The 20,995-nt window shown below is 47.0% G+C and overlaps 1 protein-coding gene across 2 annotated transcripts in view; it reads left to right on the plus strand.

Moving 5' to 3' along the window:
- The first annotated feature begins 8,594 nt into the window (after positions 1 to 8,594).
- The window catches only part of prmt7 (protein arginine methyltransferase 7), a 58,761-nt gene continuing 46,360 nt past the window's right edge, over positions 8,595 to 20,995 (plus strand). For both annotated transcript variants that reach the window (XM_038806943.1, XM_038806944.1), the window contains exons 1-6: positions 8,595 to 8,831; positions 12,584 to 12,620; positions 13,175 to 13,324; positions 14,887 to 14,995; positions 18,666 to 18,778; positions 19,020 to 19,267. In XM_038806943.1, coding sequence (XP_038662871.1) covers positions 8,737 to 8,831; positions 12,584 to 12,620; positions 13,175 to 13,324; positions 14,887 to 14,995; positions 18,666 to 18,778; positions 19,020 to 19,267 — 752 coding nt within the window. In that variant the 5' untranslated portion in view covers positions 8,595 to 8,736. The remainder of the gene's footprint in view (positions 8,832 to 12,583; positions 12,621 to 13,174; positions 13,325 to 14,886; positions 14,996 to 18,665; positions 18,779 to 19,019; positions 19,268 to 20,995) is intronic.

Below are 20,995 nucleotides of genomic sequence, written 5' to 3' on the forward strand. Positions count from 1 at the left end.
AGCACCTTCTTCAACCATGGGTCTTAACCTGCCCACGCAAACCCCCAAATCAGTGCGTTAACCCTCTTTAAAAAAACCTAATCTGGATCGGGACGACCTCCCTCTTCCAAATGTTTAATTTGTACCCAGAGAACTGGCCGAATTCCTCCAGAGAACTGGCCGAGTTCCTCCAATGTGCCCATGCTCCCCACAATACCTTCCAGTGGGTTCGATATGTAGAGCAATAAATGGTCTGCATACAGTGAGGCCCTATGCTCCCCTTCACCCCCACACTATCCCCTGCCAAACCCTTGACACTCTAAGCGCCATTGCAAGTGGCTCGATCACCAAGGCAAAAAACAACGAGGAGAATGGGTTGCCATGATGCAACCTAAAATACTCCAAACTCACCCGGTTCGTCCACACACTCGCTGCCGGCGCTTGGCACTACAACCGGACCCAATATACAAACTCCTGCCCGGAGTCAAACCACCCCAGCACCTCCCACGAGTAATCCCATTCCACCCAGTCAAAGGCCTTCTCCGCATCCCTAGCGACCGCCACCTCAACATTTCGTCCCTTCGAGGTCATCATTATAACGTTCAACAAATGCCTAACGTTAGCTGACAGATGCCTCCGCTTAACAAACCCCGCCTGGTCTTCTCCTATCAATGCTGGCACACAGTCCTCAATCCGTGAGGCCAAGATCTTAGCCGGCAACTTAGCGAACACATTCAGCAATAAAATTGGGTGGTAGGACCTGCACTGCTCCCGGTCCTGATCCTTCTTTAAAATTAAGGCAATCGAGGCCTGCGACAATGTAGATGGGAGGGGGGAGCTCCTCCTTCTCCTTTGCCTCATTTAATGTCCTTACCAACAGTGGCTCCAGGTCCCCTGAGAACATTTTAAAATTCCAGGCCCGGGGCCTTCCCCACCTGTATCGCCCCCATATCCTCCACCAATCTAATGGGCACTCCGAACTCCTCTACCAGGTCCTCCTCCACCTTGGGAAACTCCAACCCATCTAAACAATGTCTCATTCCCTCCACCCTGACCTGGGGTTCTGAATCATATAGTCTTTTGTAAAAGTCCTCAAATACCCTATTGACCCCCACCGGGTCTAAGGCAATATTACCCCTCCTTTCCTTCATCTTTCCAATCTCCCTCACCACCTCCTGCTTCTTCAATTGATTGCCGACATCGGGCTCGCCTATTCCCTGTATTCATAGACTGCCCCCTGGCCTTCCTCAGCTGCCCCACTTCCTTACCTGTAGATATCAGTCCAAACTCCATCTAGAGTTTCTGCCGCTCCCTCTACAACCCCACCTCCGGGCCTCTGGATACCTCCTATTAACCTGCACGATATTGTCCATCAACCTCGTCATCACAGCCCGCTCCGTCTTGTCCCAGTGTGCCCGTATCGATATAAGCTCCACCCTGACCACTGATTTCAGCACCTCCCATACTGTGGCGGCCAAGACCTCACCCGTGTCATTCAGTTCCACTTACCACCGAATAGAAGCCCCCAAACGCTCACAAATCTCCTTATCTGCTAATAATCCCACATCCAGCCTCCACTGCGGGTGCCGATTCATCTGCAAGGCCACCCAATGCAGCATGTGGTCCGAGGCCAAAATCGCTGAGTACACCGAGCCGACCACCCCGTCAACAACATCACAAAGTAGTCGATCTGGGAGTACACCCTGTGTACATGGGAGAAGAACGTAAATTCCTTCACCCACGGCCTACCAAACCTCCACGGGTCCACTCCTCCCATGCGCTCCATAAACCCTTTCAATTCCCTCACCACCGACGATACCCCCCCCGGACCTCGGACTCGACTGATCCAATTTCAACTCAATTACCACATTAAAATCTCCCCCCATTATCAGCCGGTGCAAGTCTAGGTCCAGGATCTTCCCCAGCACCCGCCTCATGAATTCAACATCATCGCAATTTGGGGATAAATGACCGGCATCCCCTCCAATTTCCCACTCACCATTATGAACCTCCCCCCCCCCCCTCCCCGCCCCCCCCCCCCCCCCCCCCGAGTCTGCTACTATATCCCGCACCTCAAATGTTACCCGCTTATTTATTAGGACCCCAACCCCCACGTCTTCATATCTAATCCAGTGTGGAAGACCTGACCTACCCACCCTTTCCTCAGCCTGGTCTGATCCCCGAACTTCAGGTGTGTTTCCTGCAAGAATGCCACATCTGCCTTTAAGCTTCTCAAATGCGCGTACACGCAAGACCTTTTGACCGGCCCATTCAGTCCTCTCGCATTCCAAGTTCTCTCAGGGTTATTTGATGAAATGCTGGAGGGTCGTGCTGGATGAGTGCACTCTTTTTTCTTCCGTGTGTTATTCTCCTTTTTTCTCTTTCTTATTGTTATTGTTGTTTGAACCATGGGAGAGTGTCCAGCGAAGTAGGGAAATCAGTGGAGGGGGGTGGTAGGATGTTAGGTGCCATGGGCAGTGTCATGTGAGAGTAACTTTAAGAAATGGGTGTTTATCAGTGATGTCAGCATGTGGGTGGAGCTGGTTTATAGACCCGGTTTGGGCGCCGATCTGCGGGAATCATAGGTTTGCTCCGGGTGGGCTAAACACAAGGTTACGGGAGAGTTGGCGGGTGTGGATTGAGCAGATTGATGACCTATCCGTTGGGGGCATTCTAAGGCTGGTCGAAGGACCCTCCCACCCCCCGGTCGATCAACCATAGCCCACCTTGGGCCCCCCCAGCACCCCCCCCTCATCTTGTGCTCCAAAGTAGTATTTGTGCCTATTGTGAGTCACCCATAGCTGGGTTGGGTACAACATCCCGAACTTCACCCCCTTCCTAAAGAGGGCAGCCTTGACGACTCAGTTGAAATCCGCTCTCCTCTTGGCTAGTTCCGCACCCAGGTCCTGATATACCCCCAGCTCATTACCATCCCAGATTCATCTTCTTGTCTGCCTGGCCCACCACAAGATCCTTTCTTTATCAAGAAATTGGTGTAACCACACCAGCATCGCCCTCGGCGGCTCGTTGCCTGCAGCTTCCTCATCAGCGCCCTATGTGCCCAATCCACCTCCAGGGGCCAGTCGAAGGCCCCCACCCCCAACAGCGTCTCCAGCATTGTGACTATATAGGAGCCAGCGTCCGCTCCCTCAATGCCCTCTGGCATCCCCTCTGTCCTCAAAGTCTCTCTGGGAGTGGTTATCTAGATTCTTCACTTTCTCTTTGAGCCAGTTCTGGGTATTCCTCGACATCCCGATTTTGGCCGCCAATGAAGTAAGCTGCTTCTCATTCTCCTCCACCATCTCCTCCACCTTCTGGATTGCATGATTAGTTCCACACGATTGATCCCCTTTCAGCGGGTCCACCGTCTTCGCCAGGTCCTCCAGAGTTTCTCTTCTCTGCTGGCTGAAATTTTCATTCAAAAAGCCCACCAGCTGCTCCATCGACCATTGAGATGGTCGGGCCGATCCCTTGCTCTCCACCATCTTTCCCTGTGTCGCAGGAAAGGTTTCCTGCTCTAACAACTCCTTTCTTCTAAAACCACTTCTGATCCACGAATCCATTCACCGGTGGAGTATAGTCTTCCTCCACCATTCCTGCACCGTTTTCCATTAAAACAACCACAATAGGGGAAAAGGACCAACAAAACTGCCTCGAACGGGAGCTGCCAAGTGTGCAACCACTCACACCATGGTGGCCACCTGAAGTCATCTGCACAGTACTTTTAAGTGCAACCTAATCCAGATCCTATACTGAGATGGGGAGAAATGACTTCATAGAATCATCGAATCCGAGAATCTATGGCACGGAGACAGGCCCTTCGGCCTAAACGGTCCATGCCAATAAAAAAGCCCATGTAAGCTAACCCCATTTGCCTGCATTTGGACCATATCCCTCTAAACCTTTCCTATCCATGTATCTGTCCAAATGCGTTTTAAATGTTGTCAATATCCTTGTCTCAACCACGTCCTCTGGCAGTTCATTCCACAAACTTACCATCCTCTGTGTAAAAAAAAGTTGCTCCTCAGGTTCCCATTAATTCTTTCCCCTCTTCACTTAAATCTATGCCCTCTAGTTCTCGATTCCCCAACCCTGGAAAAAGACTGAGTGCATTCATGTCTCTCATGATCTTATACGCCTCTATAAGATCAACCCTCAGTCTCCTACGCTCCAAAGAAAAAAGTCCCAGCCTCTCCAATCTCTCCCTGAAACTCAGTCCCTTGAGTCCTGGCAACATTCTTGAAAATCTCCTCTCTCTCCAGTTTAATTACATCTTTCCTATAGCAAGGCGACCAAAACTGAACACAATACTCCAGGTGCGGCCTCACCAACGTCCTGTATAACTGCATCATAACTTCCCAACTTCTATACTCAATGCCCTTACTGATGAAGGCAAGCATGCCAAAAGCCTTCTTCACTGCCCTTTCAACTGTGACTCCATCTTTAGAGAACCACGCACCTGAATTCCAAAGTTCCCATATTCCACTATACTCCCTAAGGTCCTACCATTCACCATGAAAGTCCTACCTTGATTTGACTTTCCAACATGCAACGCCTCACACTTATCTGTATTGAACTCCATTTGCCATTTCTCAGCCTGCTTCCCCAGCTGATCAAGATCCTGCCGCAATTTTTGACAACCTTCTTCACTGTCTACAATACCACCTATTTTAATGTAATCTGCAAACTTACTGATCATAATAAGAAGTCTTACCACACCAGGTTAAAGTACAACAGGTTTGTTTTGAATCACTAGCTTTCGGAACGCAGCTCCTTCCTCAGGTGAGGAAGAAGCTGTGCTCCAAAAGCTTGTGATTCAAAACAAACCTGTTGGACTTTAACCCGGTGTTGTAAGTCTTCTTACTGTACCCATCCCAGTCCAAAGCTGGCATATCCACATCATTACTGATCATACCTTGTACATTCTCAATCAAATCATTGATACAGAAAACAAACAGCAATGGGCCCAGCACTGACCCGAGACACACCAGTAGTCACAGGCCTCCAGTCTGACAAGCATCCTTCCACGATTACCCTCTGCTTCCTACCATCATGCCAATTGTATATCCAATTTGCCAGCTCTCCCTGGATTCCATGTGATCTAACCTTCCAGATCAGCTTATCATGTGGAACTTTATCAAAGGCCTTACTGAAGTCTAAATAGAATACGTCCACTGCCCTGCCCTCATCCTTCCTGGTCACTTCATCAAAGAACTTGAACACATTTGTAAGGCATGATCTCCCATGCACAAAGCCGTGCTGACCACTCTTAATCAAACCCTGTCTTTCGAAATGCCTGTATATCTTATCCCTCAGAATCTTCTCCAGTAACTTACCCACCACAGATGTTAGGCTTACCGGTCTATAATTCCCAAGTTTTTCTTTGCAGCCCTTCTTAAATAAGGGCACAACATTTGCTACCCTCCAGTCTTCTGGTACCTCATCTGTGGCTACCGATGAGGCAAATATCTCAGCCAGGGCTCCCGCAATTTCTTCTCAAGCCTCACGCAGTGTTCTTGGATATACCTGGTCAAGGCCAAGAGATTTAGCCACCTTCATATATTTTAATACGTCAATCACCTTTTCTACTGTAATGCAAATTGTCCTCAATATATCGGCACTAAGTTCCCAGGTTCCCAAGTCTTCATGTCTTTCTCCACGGTAAACACAGAGGAGGAATATTCTTTTTTTTGAAAAATATTTTTATTCTCCTCATTTTCACCAAATATACACCCAACAAAAGATAGGGCCTTTGATAGGGTTGAGTGGGAGTATTTGTGGGAGGTGTTGGAGAGGTTTGGGTTTGGGGAGGGATTTATCCGGTGGGTGAGGCTGCTCTACGAGGCCCCGATGGCGAGTGTAGCCACAAATAGGAGGAGGTCGGAGTACTTTCGGCTGTACCGGGGGACGAGACAGGGGTGCCCCCTGTCCCTCTTGCTCTTCGCGTTGGCGATTGAGCCCCTGGCCATGGCATTGAGGGAGTCAGGGAACTGGAGGGGCCTGGTGCGGGGTGGGGAGGAGCATCGAGTGTTGCTGTACGCGGACGACCTTTTGCTGTATGTGGCGGACCCGGTGGGGGGGATGCCGGAGGTGATGAGGATTCTTAGTGAATTCGGGGGTTTCTCGGGGTATAAGTTGAACCTGGGCAAGAGTGAGTTGTTTGTGGTGCACCCAGGGGATCAAGAGGAGGGGATTGGTAGGCTCCCACTGAAGCAGGCAGGGAAGAGCTTCAGGTACCTAGGGGTCCAGATGGCTGGGAGCTGGGGGGCCCTGCACAAGCTCAACCTCACAAGGTTGGTGGAGCAGATGGAGGAGGAGTTTAACAGGTGGGATATGTTACCGCTGTCACTGGCGGGGAGGGTGTAGTCCGTTAAGATGACGGTGCTCCAGAGGTTTTTGTTCCTGTTCCAGTGCCTCCCCATCCTTATCCCGAAGGCCTTTTTTAGGAGGGTCAACAGGAGTATCACGGGATTTGTGTGGGCGCATGGGACTCCAAGGGTGAGAAGAGTGTTCCTGGAACGAGGCAGGGATGGGGGGGGGGGGGGGGGGGGGCTGGCGTTGCCCAACCTCTGTGGGTACTATTGGGCTGCCAACACAGCGATGGTGCGTAAGTGGGTAATGGACGAGGAAGGGACAGCATGGAAGAGGATGGAGGTGGCGTCATGTGTGGGCACGAGCCTGGAGGCGCTGGTAACGGCGCCGTTGCTGCTCCCTCCAACGAGGTATATCACGAGCCCGGTGGTGGCGGCTACCCTCAAAATTTGGGGGCAATAGAGACGGCATAGGGGATAAGTGGGGGGCTCGATGGAGGCCCCGATACGGGGGAACCATCGGTTTGTCCCAGGGAGCATTGATGGCGGATTCTTGGGCTGGCGCAGGGCAAGGGTTAGGAGGTTGAGGGACCTGTTTGTGGAGGGGAGGTTCGCGAGCTTGGGGGAGTTTGTTTTGTTAATAGAGTTGAGTTGTTTATATTTTGTAAAAATTTCAATAAAAATTATTTTACAAAATAAAAATAAAGTTACTGTGAAAAACCCCTAGTCGCTACATTCCAGCGCTTTGTTCGGGTACACAGAGAATTCAGAATGTCCAATTCACTTAACAGCACGTCTTTCGGGACTTGTGGGAGGAAACCGGAGCACCCGGAGGAAACTCACGCAGACACAGGGAGAACGTGCAGACTCCACACAGACAGTGAACAAACCAAGAAAGGCCAAAGAGATTCCAAGGTCATCCCATACATGATAAGCAATAAACAGTACACTCAACCCTCCCCCCCCCCCCCCCCCCCACCCTCTCTCTCCTCCTAATATTCTACTGCATCCAATTCTTGAAAGTGCAGGATAAACAATGCCATTAATTGTAGAACCCTTCCATCCTCCCCCTCAACACAAATTTCATCTTCTCGAGCGTCAGAAATTCCAGCAGGTCCCCCCACCAAGCCGAGGCACAGGGCGGAGAAGCTGACCTCCACCCCAACAGGGCCCACTAGAGAAGAAATATTGAGAACCTCGCCCATTTCCTGTGGTTCCACATGTGTCCACTTTGGTAGTTGAGGGGTCTATTCTGTCTCGTTATTTTTTCCTTTAATATACTTAAAGAATCCCTTTGGATTCACCTTATTCCTCTCAGCCAAAACTTTCTCATCTCCCCTTTTGCCCTCCTATATTCCTTCTTGAGTATAGTCCTGTATCTTCTGTACACCTCCGAGGAATCAATTGATTCGAGTTGCTTGTACCTGAGCCATGCCTCCTTCTTTTTCCCGGCCAAAACCTCAGTATGTTTTGTCATCCATGGTTGTCCATCCTGCCAACATTGCCCTTTGAAATGAAAATCACTTATTGTCACAAGTAGGCTTCCAATGAAGTTACTTTGAAAAGCCCCTAGTCGCCACATTCTGGCGCCTGTTCAGGGAGGCTGTTACGGGAATCAAACCGTGCTGCTGGCCTGCTTTCAAAACCAGCGATTTAGCCCTGTGCTAAACAGCCCCATTAAACCTCCCCCAACAGGTACATATATGGGCTCTAGCTATTTCACTTATAAAGGCTTCCCACTTGCTGGAGGTCTCTTTGCCCTCAGACAAGTTACTCCAGTCAACCCTTGAAAGCTCCTGACTAATTCCATCAAAATTCGCCTTGCCCAATTTAGAACTTGTACCTGTGGACCAGTTTTGTCTCTTTCCCTAACTATTTTAAAATTAATAGAATTATGTTCACTGGTGCCAAAGTCCCCACAGTCACCTGCCCTGCTCAATTTCCCACTCAGATTTATGAATCTTTGGAATTCTCCAAGTCAAGGGGTTGTGAATATTCCAGTTCTGTTCTCCTAATCCTTGCTGCAGGAGTGCAGTGAAGGTTCACCAGACTGATTCCTGGGATGGTAGGAGTATTATATGAGGACTACATTCACTGAAATTTATATGAGAGGGGATCTAATTGAAAGGTATAAAATTCTAACAGGGCTGACAGACTGGATACTGGGATGTTGCACAGAATGATCACACATGTCACGTGACCGTGGACGCAGGTCAATCGTCGCCGTGCCTGCGTACGGCACCCATCATCCCTCGCGTCTGCGTACGGCACCCAGAATACTCCGCGTTTACGTACAGCGCCCACCCCCCCCCCCCCCCCCCCTGCGCTGCGCACTGGGCCTGGCAATCGGCCCGCATCGCATCAGGGATTGTCAATATGGCGGCGCCGGTGCAGGGGAATGCCATTGCGGACTGATCCTCAAGAGTGACCAATTGTTCCTGGCGTCATGAAGACTTTCTGCGGGAGGGCGAACCCTACGACGGGCGCCATCGAATGGGAGGAAGAAGACGAAGACTATGATTATCACCAGGAGATAGCGCGGTACGGAGCCGGTGCCAGTTTGACACGAGGGTTTGGTGTAGCCGGCTCGCTTCCATGGAGCCCGGCCTGGGCCGAGCTCGACCTCCACCCGGGACGAGCCATTGGCTTAGTTTAGCACCTGCTATTTGCATATTATCTGAGGTTAACGCCGGCATCTCCACATTGAGGTTAACGAGGCTTTATATTGCAGGCGCCATGTGCAGTAACTGGACCAATGAGCATTAAGTAAAATCGTTGCAATGTTCTGTCAGTGGGTCGATTAATATACAGTAATAGTGTGTCACTGGGCAATAGGCAGCAGCCACCAGAGTACAGCAACTGTCCTTTCCTATTCTCTATGTATAGTAAACGTGACCTTTTTGATAAAATGCCCAAATCTTTGCCCTGTCTACTCTGATATTTTAAAGCTGTAACAGTTCCCAAATTAAGATAAAATTTGATTTTATTTTTAGAAAGTGAAATTTTGCTAGTTGATCTACAAAGGCTTGAAAAAAACTTTTCCTTTTGTTTCAACTCCAAAGCTTGGATTATTTGAGAGTAATTGATTATTTGGGCAGCACATTAGCACAAGTGGATAGCACTGTGGCTTCACAGCGCCAAGGTCCCAGGTTCGATTTCCCCCCCTTGGTCACTGTCTGTGCGGAGGCTGTGCGTTCCCCTTGTATCTGCGTGGATTTCCTCCGGGTTCTCCAGTTTCCTCCCACAGTCCAAAGAGGTGGAGTGGCCATGATAAATTGACCTTGGTGACCAAAAACTTTAGGCGGGGTTATTGGGTTACGGGGATAGGGTGGAAGTGAGGGCTTAAGTGGGTTGTTGCAGACTCGATGGGCCGAATGGCCTCCTTTTGCACTTTATGTTTTCTGTTCAGTAAATGGTCCAGGATAAACCCAGCCTCCTCTCTTCCTCCTTGTGAGGAAAGCATTGTTACTTTGACTTTACTAGAATCAGGAAACCATCATATGCTTGTATCGGAGTATACTAATGTGCTGCTTTGTTTTGAGTTTTGTTTTTTGAAATGTTGAATGCTGATTTTAGTCACAGTATGGCTGAAGGTATGAATAAGGGAAGGTAAAATCGCCATAGTCACAGATGACCATAGGCTGCCTTCCCTTTTTAAGGGGGAGAGCTGACTGGTGGTGATTTAACCTGAGGATCATCATGCCTCCAGTGAGAGGCAAGGTTGAGGAGGCAGGGCCTTCATGATATAATGGTCTATAATATACAAAGAACAAAGAAAATTGCAGCACAGGAACATGCCTTTTGGCCCTCCCAGCCTGCGCCGATCCAGATCCTTTATCTAAACCTGCCGCCTATTTTCCAAGGATCTACTTCCCTCTATTCCCCGCCCATTCATATACCTGTCTAGATGCATCTTAAATTATGCTATCGTGCCCGCCTCTACCACCTCCACTGGCAAAGCGTTCCAGGCACCCACCACCCTCTGCGTAAAAACTTTCCACGCACATCTCCCTTAAACTTTCCCCCTCACCTTGAAATCGTGACCCCTTGTAATTGACACCCCCACTCTTGGAAAAAACTTGTTGCTATCCACCCTGTCCAAACCTCTTATAATTTTGTAGACCTCAATCAGGTCCCCCTTCAACCTCCGTCTTTCCAACGAAAACAATCCTAATCTACTCAACTTTTCTTCATAGCTAGCACCCTCCATACCAGGCAACATCCTGGTGAACCTCCACTGCACCTCTCTAAAGCATCCACATCCTTCTGGTAATGTGGCGACGCAGTATTCCAAATGTAGCCTAACCAAAGTCATATACAACTGTAACATGACCTGCCGACTCTTGTACTTAATACCCGTCCGATGAAGGCAAGCATGCTCTATGCCTTCTTGACCACTCTATTTTTTTTTTTAAATTTAGATTACCCAATTATTTTTTCCAATTAAGGGGCAATTTAGTGTAGCCAATCCACCTACTCTGCACATTTTTGGGTTGTGGGGGCTAAACCCACGCAGACACGGGGAGAATGTGCAAACTCCACACGGGCAGTGACCCGGAGCCGGGATCGAACCTGGGACCTCAGCGCCGTGAGGCAGCTGTGCTAACCACTAGGCCACCGTGCTGCCCTTTGACCACTCTATTGACCTGCGTTACCACCTTCAGGGTACAATGGACCTGAACTCCCAGATCTAACTGTACATAATTTTTCCCCAGGACTCTTCCATTGACCGTATAGTCCACTCTTGAATTAGATCTTCCAAAATGCATCACCTCGCATTTGCCTGGATTGAACTCCATCTGCCATTTCTCTGCCCAACTCTCCAATCTATCTATATTTTGCTGTATTCTCTGACAGTCCTCCTCGCTATCTGCAACTCCACCAATCTTAGTATCGTCTGCAAACTTGCTAATCAGACCACCTATACCTTCGTCCAGATCATTTATGTATATCACAAACAACAGTGGTCCGAGCACGGATCCCTGTGGAACACCACTAGTCACCTTTCTCCATTTTGAGACAGTCCCACCACTACTCTCTGTCTCCTGTTGCCCAGCCAGTTCTTTATCCATCTAGCTAGTACACCCTGAACCCAATACGACTTCACTTTTTCCATCAACCTGCCATGGGAAACTTTATCAAACGCCTTACTGAAGCCCATGTATATGACATCTACAGCCTTTCCCTCATCAATTAACTTTGTCACTTCCTCAAAGAATTCTATTAGGTTTGTTAGACATGACCTTCCCTGCACAAAACCATGCTGCCTATCACTGATAAGTCTATTTTCTTCCAAATGTGAATAGATCCTATCCCTCAGTACCTTCTCCAACAGTTTGCCTACCACTGACGTCAAGCTCACATGTCTATAATTCCCTGGAATATCCCTGCTACCCTTAAACAAAGGGGCAACATTAGCAATTCGCCAGTCCTCCATATGGCACAGGAGAAGGGAGTCAGTTGCAGGGCCTTCATGATATAATGGCCTGTAATATACATATATAGAACAGTACAGCACAGAACAGGCCCTTTGGCCCTTAATGTTGTGCCGAGCCTTGTCTGAAACCAAGATCAAGCTATCCCACTCCCTGTCATTGTGGTGTGCTCCATGTGCCTATCCAATAACTGCTTGAAAGTTCCTCAAATGTCCGACTCCACTATCACAGCAGGCAGTGGCAAAGGAATGGGAAAGTGAGCACCCAAGTAAGAATGCACTGGGGATTGAGCATTAATTTACACAATGTCACAAACTGGTCATCCTATCAAATCCTGCATTATATCCATGAGTGTCATGTAAAGAAATGTCCACGCTATCTCCATTTTGAATAATCTTTTTGGGGGTTCTGTACCCACCGCCCGCTTGTGGGTGACGCATCAAGCGCAGGAAAGTTATTTTGACTCGCCGGAGAAGGCGATGGATTTTATGAGAGTCCACGGACTGGGAGTAGTGTGAGGACCTACGTTGAACTTTGGAGAGGGATTCTGTGTAAATTGTGCTGGGCATCTCAGCCAGTTCAAGGTAACTAACATAAGAATTGCTGGATGTTTCAATGTCAACTGAACCTTTCCCAGTAGATAGTCTCAACCTCATTGCTAATATTCGAAAGAAAACCACTTGATTGATTTATTTAGATTAGAACCTGTAAGGACTCCCAGGCATCCGTTAATATGGCTGCAAGCCACCTGAATTCTTCAATTAGATTACAGCTAATAAATTACTGAGAACTATTTTATCAGAAGAATGTTAAACTATTTAGAGTTACCTGGCTCATTTTTCATTATCTTTCTATTAGGTCATCTTATGCAGATATGCTACATGACAAAGACAGGGTAAGCATTTAATGCATGATGTTTTTTTTCACTTTGAATGTGTATTAATTTAGTGGATATGGGGCATCCCACAGTCTTAAATAGTACAGGATTCAAGCAGGGTTACTCAACTGTAATTAGCAGCTAGATCCTTAGACCAGTTTCCCTGCCTAATCCAGGATATGATGGTCAGTAATAGTAGCTTGGCACTGCATTGGTACAAACAGCAGATGGCACGGATCAGGAGTTTAGTTTTAATTTTAAACTTTGACAGGTTGTATGCTGCTTACCAGCAGCTTAGGTTGGCTGGGCCACCAGAAGATGAACAATACTGAAGATCTTCGTTCTCTGAGCATTTCTCCGTAGCTAAAAATGAATGCTTCTTGATGAGTTGTGTCTTTCAAAGTAACTTTACTAGAGGCCTTATTGTCAGCTGCTCACTGTGGAGACCTGGGCAACATGATTAGGTGAAAATAGGAAAAACTTTAAAAAGTGAAGGGTTTGGGAGAATGTGTTATATTATTTGAATCACTTTAGTGCTGCAGATGCTTAACCCTATGAAATTGTGTTTGCAGAATGAAAAGTATCACCGTGGAATCCAGGCTGCAGTCTGCAGGGTGAAAAAGAGGGGCCAGAGGGCAATTGTCCTGGATATTGGAACTGGGACAGGCCTGCTATCCATGATGGCAGTGAGAGCTGGTGCTGATTATTGTTATGCAATTGAGGTGAGATTTCAGGGATGTGTTGCGCTTGAGATTTCCATTTGGTGGTTGTGTTTGAGTTTATATACTTCCAGTAAAATCTTTTCTAGAGTCATCTTGATCCTCTGAGTCTTATGGTTTTGAAGATCAAATGAACAACCTTACAGCAACAGCTTAATGACTTTATTAAACAGCAATACAAAATGCAGAAAGAGCTATTTAATCCAGAAACGTACTGCCAGAATTAACTGAATGTGGAAGTGGCCTGTTAGTTGCTTGTGGCGAATATGCCACTTGACTCTGAAATCTCTCCCTCTTGTCTCAAACATTTGACAAATTTTAAAATTAATGAATGGGATTTGTGCCATTGCCTTTTGAGGAGAAAGTGGTGAGCCACCGCCTTGAATGTGTGATGCAGCTACATCCATAGTGCTGTTTAGAAGAGAGTTCTAGGTTTTTGATCCAGTAACAGCGATATAGTTTCAAGTCAAGATAGTAGGTGGCTTGGAGGGGGATGTGTATATGGTAGTGTTTCCATATGTCTGCTGCTCATATATTTCTAGGTCTGGGAGTTTGTGGTTTAGAGGGAACTGTCGAAAGTGGCCTGGTGAGTTGCTGCATTTTGATTTATAGCACTGCTACTCTGTGCTGTGAATGAGTGCTAAAGGTGGATGATGGAGTGCCCCCGCTTCCCATTCCCACTGATGTAAATTTTGCTCGGGCACCCTGATGCCATACCAGGTTAAATGCAGCTTTGATGTCAAGTGCAGTCACACTCACCTTGGATTCAGCCCTTTTGTCCATGTTTAGACCAAGGCTGTCATGAGGCCAGGAGCAGAGGGCCCCTGGCAGAACCCAAACTGACCACTGGTGTGCAAGTTAATGCTGTGTAAATGTCGCTCTTGACACTATCAGCGACTCTCTGCGTCACTTTGCTTGTGATTGAGTCGATTGATGGTATGGGACAATTTTCCACTGTTAGATGGCAATTCTTTAACTGTACTGGAAAATCTTAGTTAGGGGTGTGGCCCGAGCACAAGTATTTAATATGAAGCTGAAATCTTGTCAGGGTCCAAAGTCTTTGCAGTGTCCAGTGTCTTCAGCCGTTTCTTGATGCCACGTGGAGTGAATCGATAGCATCTGTGATGCCGGGGAGCTCAGGTGGAGGCTGAGATGGATCATCTGCTCATCAGTTCTGGCTGAAGGATATTGTAAATGTTTTAGGCTTGTGCTGGGCTCCCCCAACATTGGGGACAGGAGTATTTGTGAAGCTTTCACCTCCTGTTACTTGTGTAAGAATCCACCATCATTGGCTGTGATCTGATCCATTATGGCCTTGTTTAGCAAAGTAATAGTGCTAATTGTTATTTAAGTTACTAGTTACTTGAATACATGGGTTAAAATTGTTTACTGAAAGCTCTATGTTTCATATGATCTCTTGTTTCCTTGATAAACTGACATTGATCTTGGAGGGAAGCTGATTGTTTGCTGTTTGGTGCAGGTTTCCATAGAAAGATACAGAATAGAAAATTAGATCGGAAGGGGCAATGTGACTTATGTAATCTCCCTCTTGCCACTCCCCACAGGTTTTTAAGCCAATGGCTGATGTTGCTCAGAAGATTGTGAATAAAAATGAATTTGGCAACAAAATAAAAATAATCAACAAACACTCGACTGAGGTCACAGTGGGACCAGGTAAGGTACCTGGAGTAGTTAAGGTGGTTGGAGGTGGGGGGACAGCGCAATGGAACACTGTTAGTGGTAAGAACTGCTGCCTCACGGCACCGAGGATCCGGGTTCGATCCTGGCTCCGAGTCACTGTCCGTGTGGAGTTTGCACATTCTCCCCGTGCCTGCGTGGGTCTCACCCCCACGACCCAAAAAGATGTGCAGGGTAGGTGAATTGGCCACGCTAAATTATCCTTAATTGGAAAAAAAAAGAATTGGGTACTCTGAATTTATTTTAAAATTATTTTTAAATAATATAAAAAAAGATGGTTGGTGGGAAACAGCAGGGTGAGTGTTGAGTTTTACACCCCGTTGAAACAGTTGCTTGGATTGCTGGGCTAGTGCATATTGCTATTGGGTTGGGATGACATGTGATCACTGTTTACGACCTTGATTTCTAAGACCCTCTAACAACAGGTCACCTGTCAAATACAGTCAAAATAATTGTGGCCCTCCATGCGGGACAATTTGCTGAACATGGCTCACACCCCAGGATTTAGATGGCCACGTCTGATTGTTGGACCTGTAGTATTCGGAACATTCTCAGGAAACACAATTTATGCACTTAGCAAAGAGCTGAGACAATTGTGTTTGCCGTGGAGTTTGATTTTCCTGTTGTCTTCCGAGCCATGATTGAAAATCTTTCCAAGTTACACGTTTAAGTGGAGATTCTGATGTAAATAATGGTGGTCCCAATTTCCCAAAGAGCTAATTCTGCTTAAAATCTGAGAGGCTGGGCTGTTGAAGTTATTTGTTAAAAATCTTCCAGCTGGTTGCTAATTGGTTTAGAACATAGAAAAATGCAGCACAAAACAGGCCCTTCAGCCCAGGATGTTGTGCCAAACTTTTGTCATAGATTAAGAACAAATTAATCTACACCCCATCATTCTACCGTAATCCGTGCACCTATCCAATAGACGCTTGAAGGTCCCTAATGTTTCCGACTCAACTACTTCCACAGGCAGTACATTCCAGGACCCCACTACTCTCTGGGTAAAGAACCTACCTCTGACATTCCCCCCTATATCTTCCACCATTCACCTTAAATTTATGTCCCCTTGTAATGGTTTGTTCTACCTGGGGAAAAAGTATCTGACTGTCTACTATATCTATTCCCCTGATCATCTTATAAACCTCTATCAAGTCGCCCCTCATCCTTCTCCGTTCTAATGAGAAAAGGCCGAGCATCCTCAACCTTTCCTTGTAAGACCTACTCTCCATTCCAGGCAACATCCTGGTAAATCTCCTTTGCACCTTTTCCAAAGCTTCCACATCCTTCCTAAAATGAGGTGACCAGAACTGCACACAGTACTCCAAATGTGGCCGTACCAAGGTTTTGTACAGCTGCATCATCACCTCACGGCTCTTAAATTCGATCCCTCTGCTAATGAACGCTAGCACACCATAGGCCTTCTTCACAGCTCTATCTACTTGAGTGGCAACTTTCAAAAATCTATGAACATAGACCCCAAGATCTCTCTGCTCCTCCACATTGCCAAGAAACCTACCGTTAACCCTGTATTCTGCATTCATATTTGTCCTTCCAAAATGGACAACTTCACACTTCAGGGTTAAACTCCATCTGCCACTTCTCAGCCCAGCTCTGCATTCTATCTATGTCTCTTTGCAGCCGACAACAGCCCTCCTCACTATCCACAACTCCACCAATCTTCGTATCGTCTGCAAATTTACTGACCCACCCTTCAACTCCGTCATCCAAGTCATTAATGAAAATCACAAACAGCAGAGGACCCAGAGCTGATCCCTGTGGTAAGCCACTAGTAACTGGGCTACAGGCTGAATATTTGCCATCCACCACCACTCTGACTTCAATTGGTTAGCCAGTTCGTTATCCAACTGGCCAAATTTCCCACTATCCCTTGCCTACCATGGGGAACCTTATCAAATGCCTTACTAAAATTCATGTACACCACATCCACTGCTTTACCTTCATCCATGTGGTTGGTCACCTCTTCAAAGAATTCAATAAGACTTGTGAGGCAACACCTACCCCTCACAAATCCGTGCTGACTATCCCTAATCAAGCAGTGTCTTTCCAGATGCTGAGAAATCCTATCCCTCAGTACCCTTTCCATTACTTTGCCTACCACCGAAGTAAGACTAACTGGCCTGTAATTCCCCGGGTTATCCCTATTCCCTTTTTTGAACAGGGGCACGACATTCGCCACTCTCCAATCCCCTGGTACCACCCCTGTTGACAGTGACGATGAAACGATCATTGTCAACGGCTCTGCAATTTCATCTCTTGCTTCCCATAGAATCCTTGGATATATCCCGTCAGGCCCGGGGGACCTGTCTATCCTCAAGTTTTTCAAAATGCCCAACACATCTTCCTTCCTAACAAGTATCTCCTCGAGCTTACCAGTCTGTTTCACACTGTCCTCACCAACAATATGGCCCCTCTCATTCGTAAATACTGAAGAAAAGTGCTCGTTCAAGACCTCTCCTATCTCTTCTGTCTCAATACACAATCTCCCGCTACTGTCCTTGATCGGACCCACCCTTGCTGTAGTCATTCTCCTATTTCTCAATGTGTAAAAGGCCTTGTGGTTTTTCTTGATTCTACCCGCCAAAGATTTTTCATGCCCTCTCTTAGCTCTCCTAATCCCTTTCTTCAGTTCCCTCCTGGCTATCTTGTATCCCTCAAGCACCCTGTCTGAACCTTGTTTCCTCAGCCTTGCGTAAGTATCCTTCTTCCTCTTAACAAGACATTCAACCTCTCTTGTCATTGGTTCCCTCACTCGACCATCTTTTCCCTGCCTGACAGGGACATACATATCAAGGACACGTAGTATATGTTCCTTGAACAAGTTCCACATTTCAATTGTGTCCTTCCCTGACAGCCTATGCTCCCAACTTCTGCACTTCAGTTCTTGTCTGAATATTGAGATGCCCAGTGCAAACCGAAAGCCATTAGTGCCTGGAGGAGAGAAACAATCAACTCCTAGTTAGCACTGCCAATGAGAGCCTGGTTCCTGAAAGGTCTGGGACTGCTGATATAATCATAGTGCAGCCTTTGATGGAGCCTCTGCCGCCTTTGACGGAGGACTGTAATGCTTCTGAACCCCCTCTGTCAAGGGCAGGCAGCATGGACACTTCCGGACCAGCATGGAAGGGGAGCCCAAGTTTTGGGGGGGGGGGGGGGGGGGGGGTGGCAGCAGTCGAAGAGATTGAGAGGGACAGGGGACAAAGCCACAGGGGACTGGTTCGAGGACAAGCTGAAGCCCAAACCAAACTGTAAATAGACACTTATAAATACATGGTCTGGCCATACTGAGGACTATAACACATGTATGCTAGCTAAAGAGGGGGGGGGGGGGTCATGGCCACAGCGGGAGGGAAGACGCTTGCTTGTAAATATGTGTTGGTTTCTGTTTGACTTTTAAAAAAAAAATGTTCCTTTGTGGTGGGGTTTTGTAATACATGACTTATGAATTGTTAAATATAAGTTGTGAAAATCCAGTAAAAACTTTAAAAAAAAAAAAAGACTGCATGGAGTGCTTAAGCAACATATTACTTTTTGTGCATTTGCTTCTAAGGTCAGATCATCTTTAATGGTATCTTTATTTAGCAGACTGCAGTATGTATCTTTCTCACAAGTGATCTCCATTCTTTAGATGGTGACATGTCATGTCAAGCTAATATCTTGGTCACAGAACTGTTTGACACGGAACTTATTGGAGAGGGTGCACTGCCAAGTTATGAGCATGCTCACAAATACCTTGTTCAGGTGAGATAGTGCTTGCAGGTGTGGAGTCGTGATGCCTTGTGAGTCCTTAATCTGGAGTTTTTTACAGGCCTTTTATCAAGGAAATGTATTAATATAATTGATCTATAACCACATTGCAAATATCTCTTCTTGATCTTTATAATTATATGGTTTCTGATAATTGCTATGATTATTTAATCAGTTCTACTAGAGCCTCAAAACCCTTTGTTTCCTTCTATCTATCCCAACCGTTGGCTGACAGGAAGAATGCGAGGCAGTTCCACATAGAGCCACAGTTTATGCACAGCTGGTAGAGTCGGAGCGCATGTGGGCCTGGAATAAAGTGCTGCCGATTCCCATCCGATTGGAGGGAGGCAAGGGCGAGAGAGTCATTGTGCCACCAGGGGACATGCAGGCGTGTGCTGGGACTTCCTGTGTCTATGACATCCAGCTGAACCAGGTGAACAGGAACCACTTCACCACCCTCACAGAGGTCATCGAGATATTCAGGTACAGTATAGTGTCTCCAATGGCATCATCGGTATTTGTGGATCGATAACATAAGAATAATTTGAAGTAGATTGTTTGTCCTCTCCAGCCGGCTCAGCTATTCATCGCATTAATGTTCACTTGATCGTCTACTTCAACTGCACTTTTCAGCCATTGATTCCATGAGATCAAAAATCTATGGATCTCAGTCCTGAATATACTCAGCGATGGAGTATTCACAATCTGCAATGAACAATTCCAAATATTCACAACTTTCTGACTCAAGAAATTTCTTGTCATCTCAGTCATAAATGATCTCTGGATTCTAAAGGAGATAGCTGAGGAGATTGTGGATGCGTTGATAGTGATCTTTCAGGAATCACTGGAGGCAGAGAGGGTCCCAGAGGTCTGGAAAATGGCTAATGTAACGCCCCTTTTTAAGAAGGGAGGAAGGCAGAAGACAGGAAATAATAGGCCGGTTAGCATGATTTTGGTCATTGGTAAGATTTTAGAGTCCATTATTAAAGGTGAGATTGCGGAGTATTTGGAAATGCATAATAAAATAGGACTGAGTCAGCACGGCTTCGTCAAGGGTTCATATCTGACAAATCAGTTAGCATTTTTTGAGGAAATAACAAGGAAGTTAGAGAAAGGAGAACCAGTGGACCTGATCTATTTGGATTTCCAGAAGGCCTTTGACATTGTGCTGCGGAGGAGGCTGTTAAATAATTTAAGAGCCCATGGTGTTGAGGTTAAGATATTGGCATGGATAAAGGATTGGCTGACTGGCAGTAGGCAGAATGTGGGCATAAAAAGGCATTTTTCAGGATGGCAGCCGTTGGTTAGTGGTGTGCCTCCGTGGTCGGTGTTGGGACCACAATTTTTCACAATATACATTAATGATCTGGAAGAAGGAAGTGAGGGCACCGTTGCTAACTTTGCAGATGATACAAAAGTATGCAGAAGGACAGGTTGTATTGAGGAAGCAGGGGGGTGTAGAAGGACTTGGACAAGCTAGGAGAGTGGGTAAAGAAGTGACAGATGCAATAATGTGGAAATGTGTACGGTTATGCACTTTGATAGGAAGAATGGAGGCATAGACTGTTTTCTAAATGGGAAAAGGCTTAAGAAATCAGAAGCACAAAGGGACTTAAATGTCCTAGTTCAAAATTATCTTTTGGTTAATGTGCAGGTTCAGTCGGCAGTTAGGAAGGCAAATACAACGTTAGCATTCCTGTCGTGAGACCCTGGGGGCCTGCTCGCGCCGCCAATCCCGGCGCCATCAGAGGTGGTTGAAACCACGGCGGCGGGAGAGGCCTCTCAGCGGCGGGGCTTCGGCCCATCGTGGGCCGGAGAATTGGCACGGAGGGCACGCCGATCGGCGCGGTGCGATTCCCACCCCCGCCTATTCCCGGGTGGCGGAGAATTCCGGCCACGGCGGGGGTGGGATTTTCGCTGGTCCCGGGCGATTCTCCGCCCTGCAGGGGGTCTGAGCATTTCGCCCAGGTTCTTTAATATGGGGATCAGTTGTTATGGGGAGAAAGCAGGGGAATGTGGATGAGAAACCTATATTAGCCATGATTGAATGGCAGAGTAGACTCAATGGGCCGAATGGCCTAATTCTGCTCCTGTGTCTTATGGCCTATGGTTTCCTTATCTGTGTTTCTGATCCTGTGTTCTAGATTCCTCAGCCAGGAGGAAGAGTCTTGTAGTGTAGGCCCTGTCAAGCCATTTCACATTGAAACATGT

Source organism: Scyliorhinus canicula, chromosome 9 (genome assembly GCF_902713615.1).
Source record: "Scyliorhinus canicula chromosome 9, sScyCan1.1, whole genome shotgun sequence".
NCBI classification, from domain to species: domain Eukaryota; kingdom Metazoa; phylum Chordata; class Chondrichthyes; order Carcharhiniformes; family Scyliorhinidae; genus Scyliorhinus; species Scyliorhinus canicula.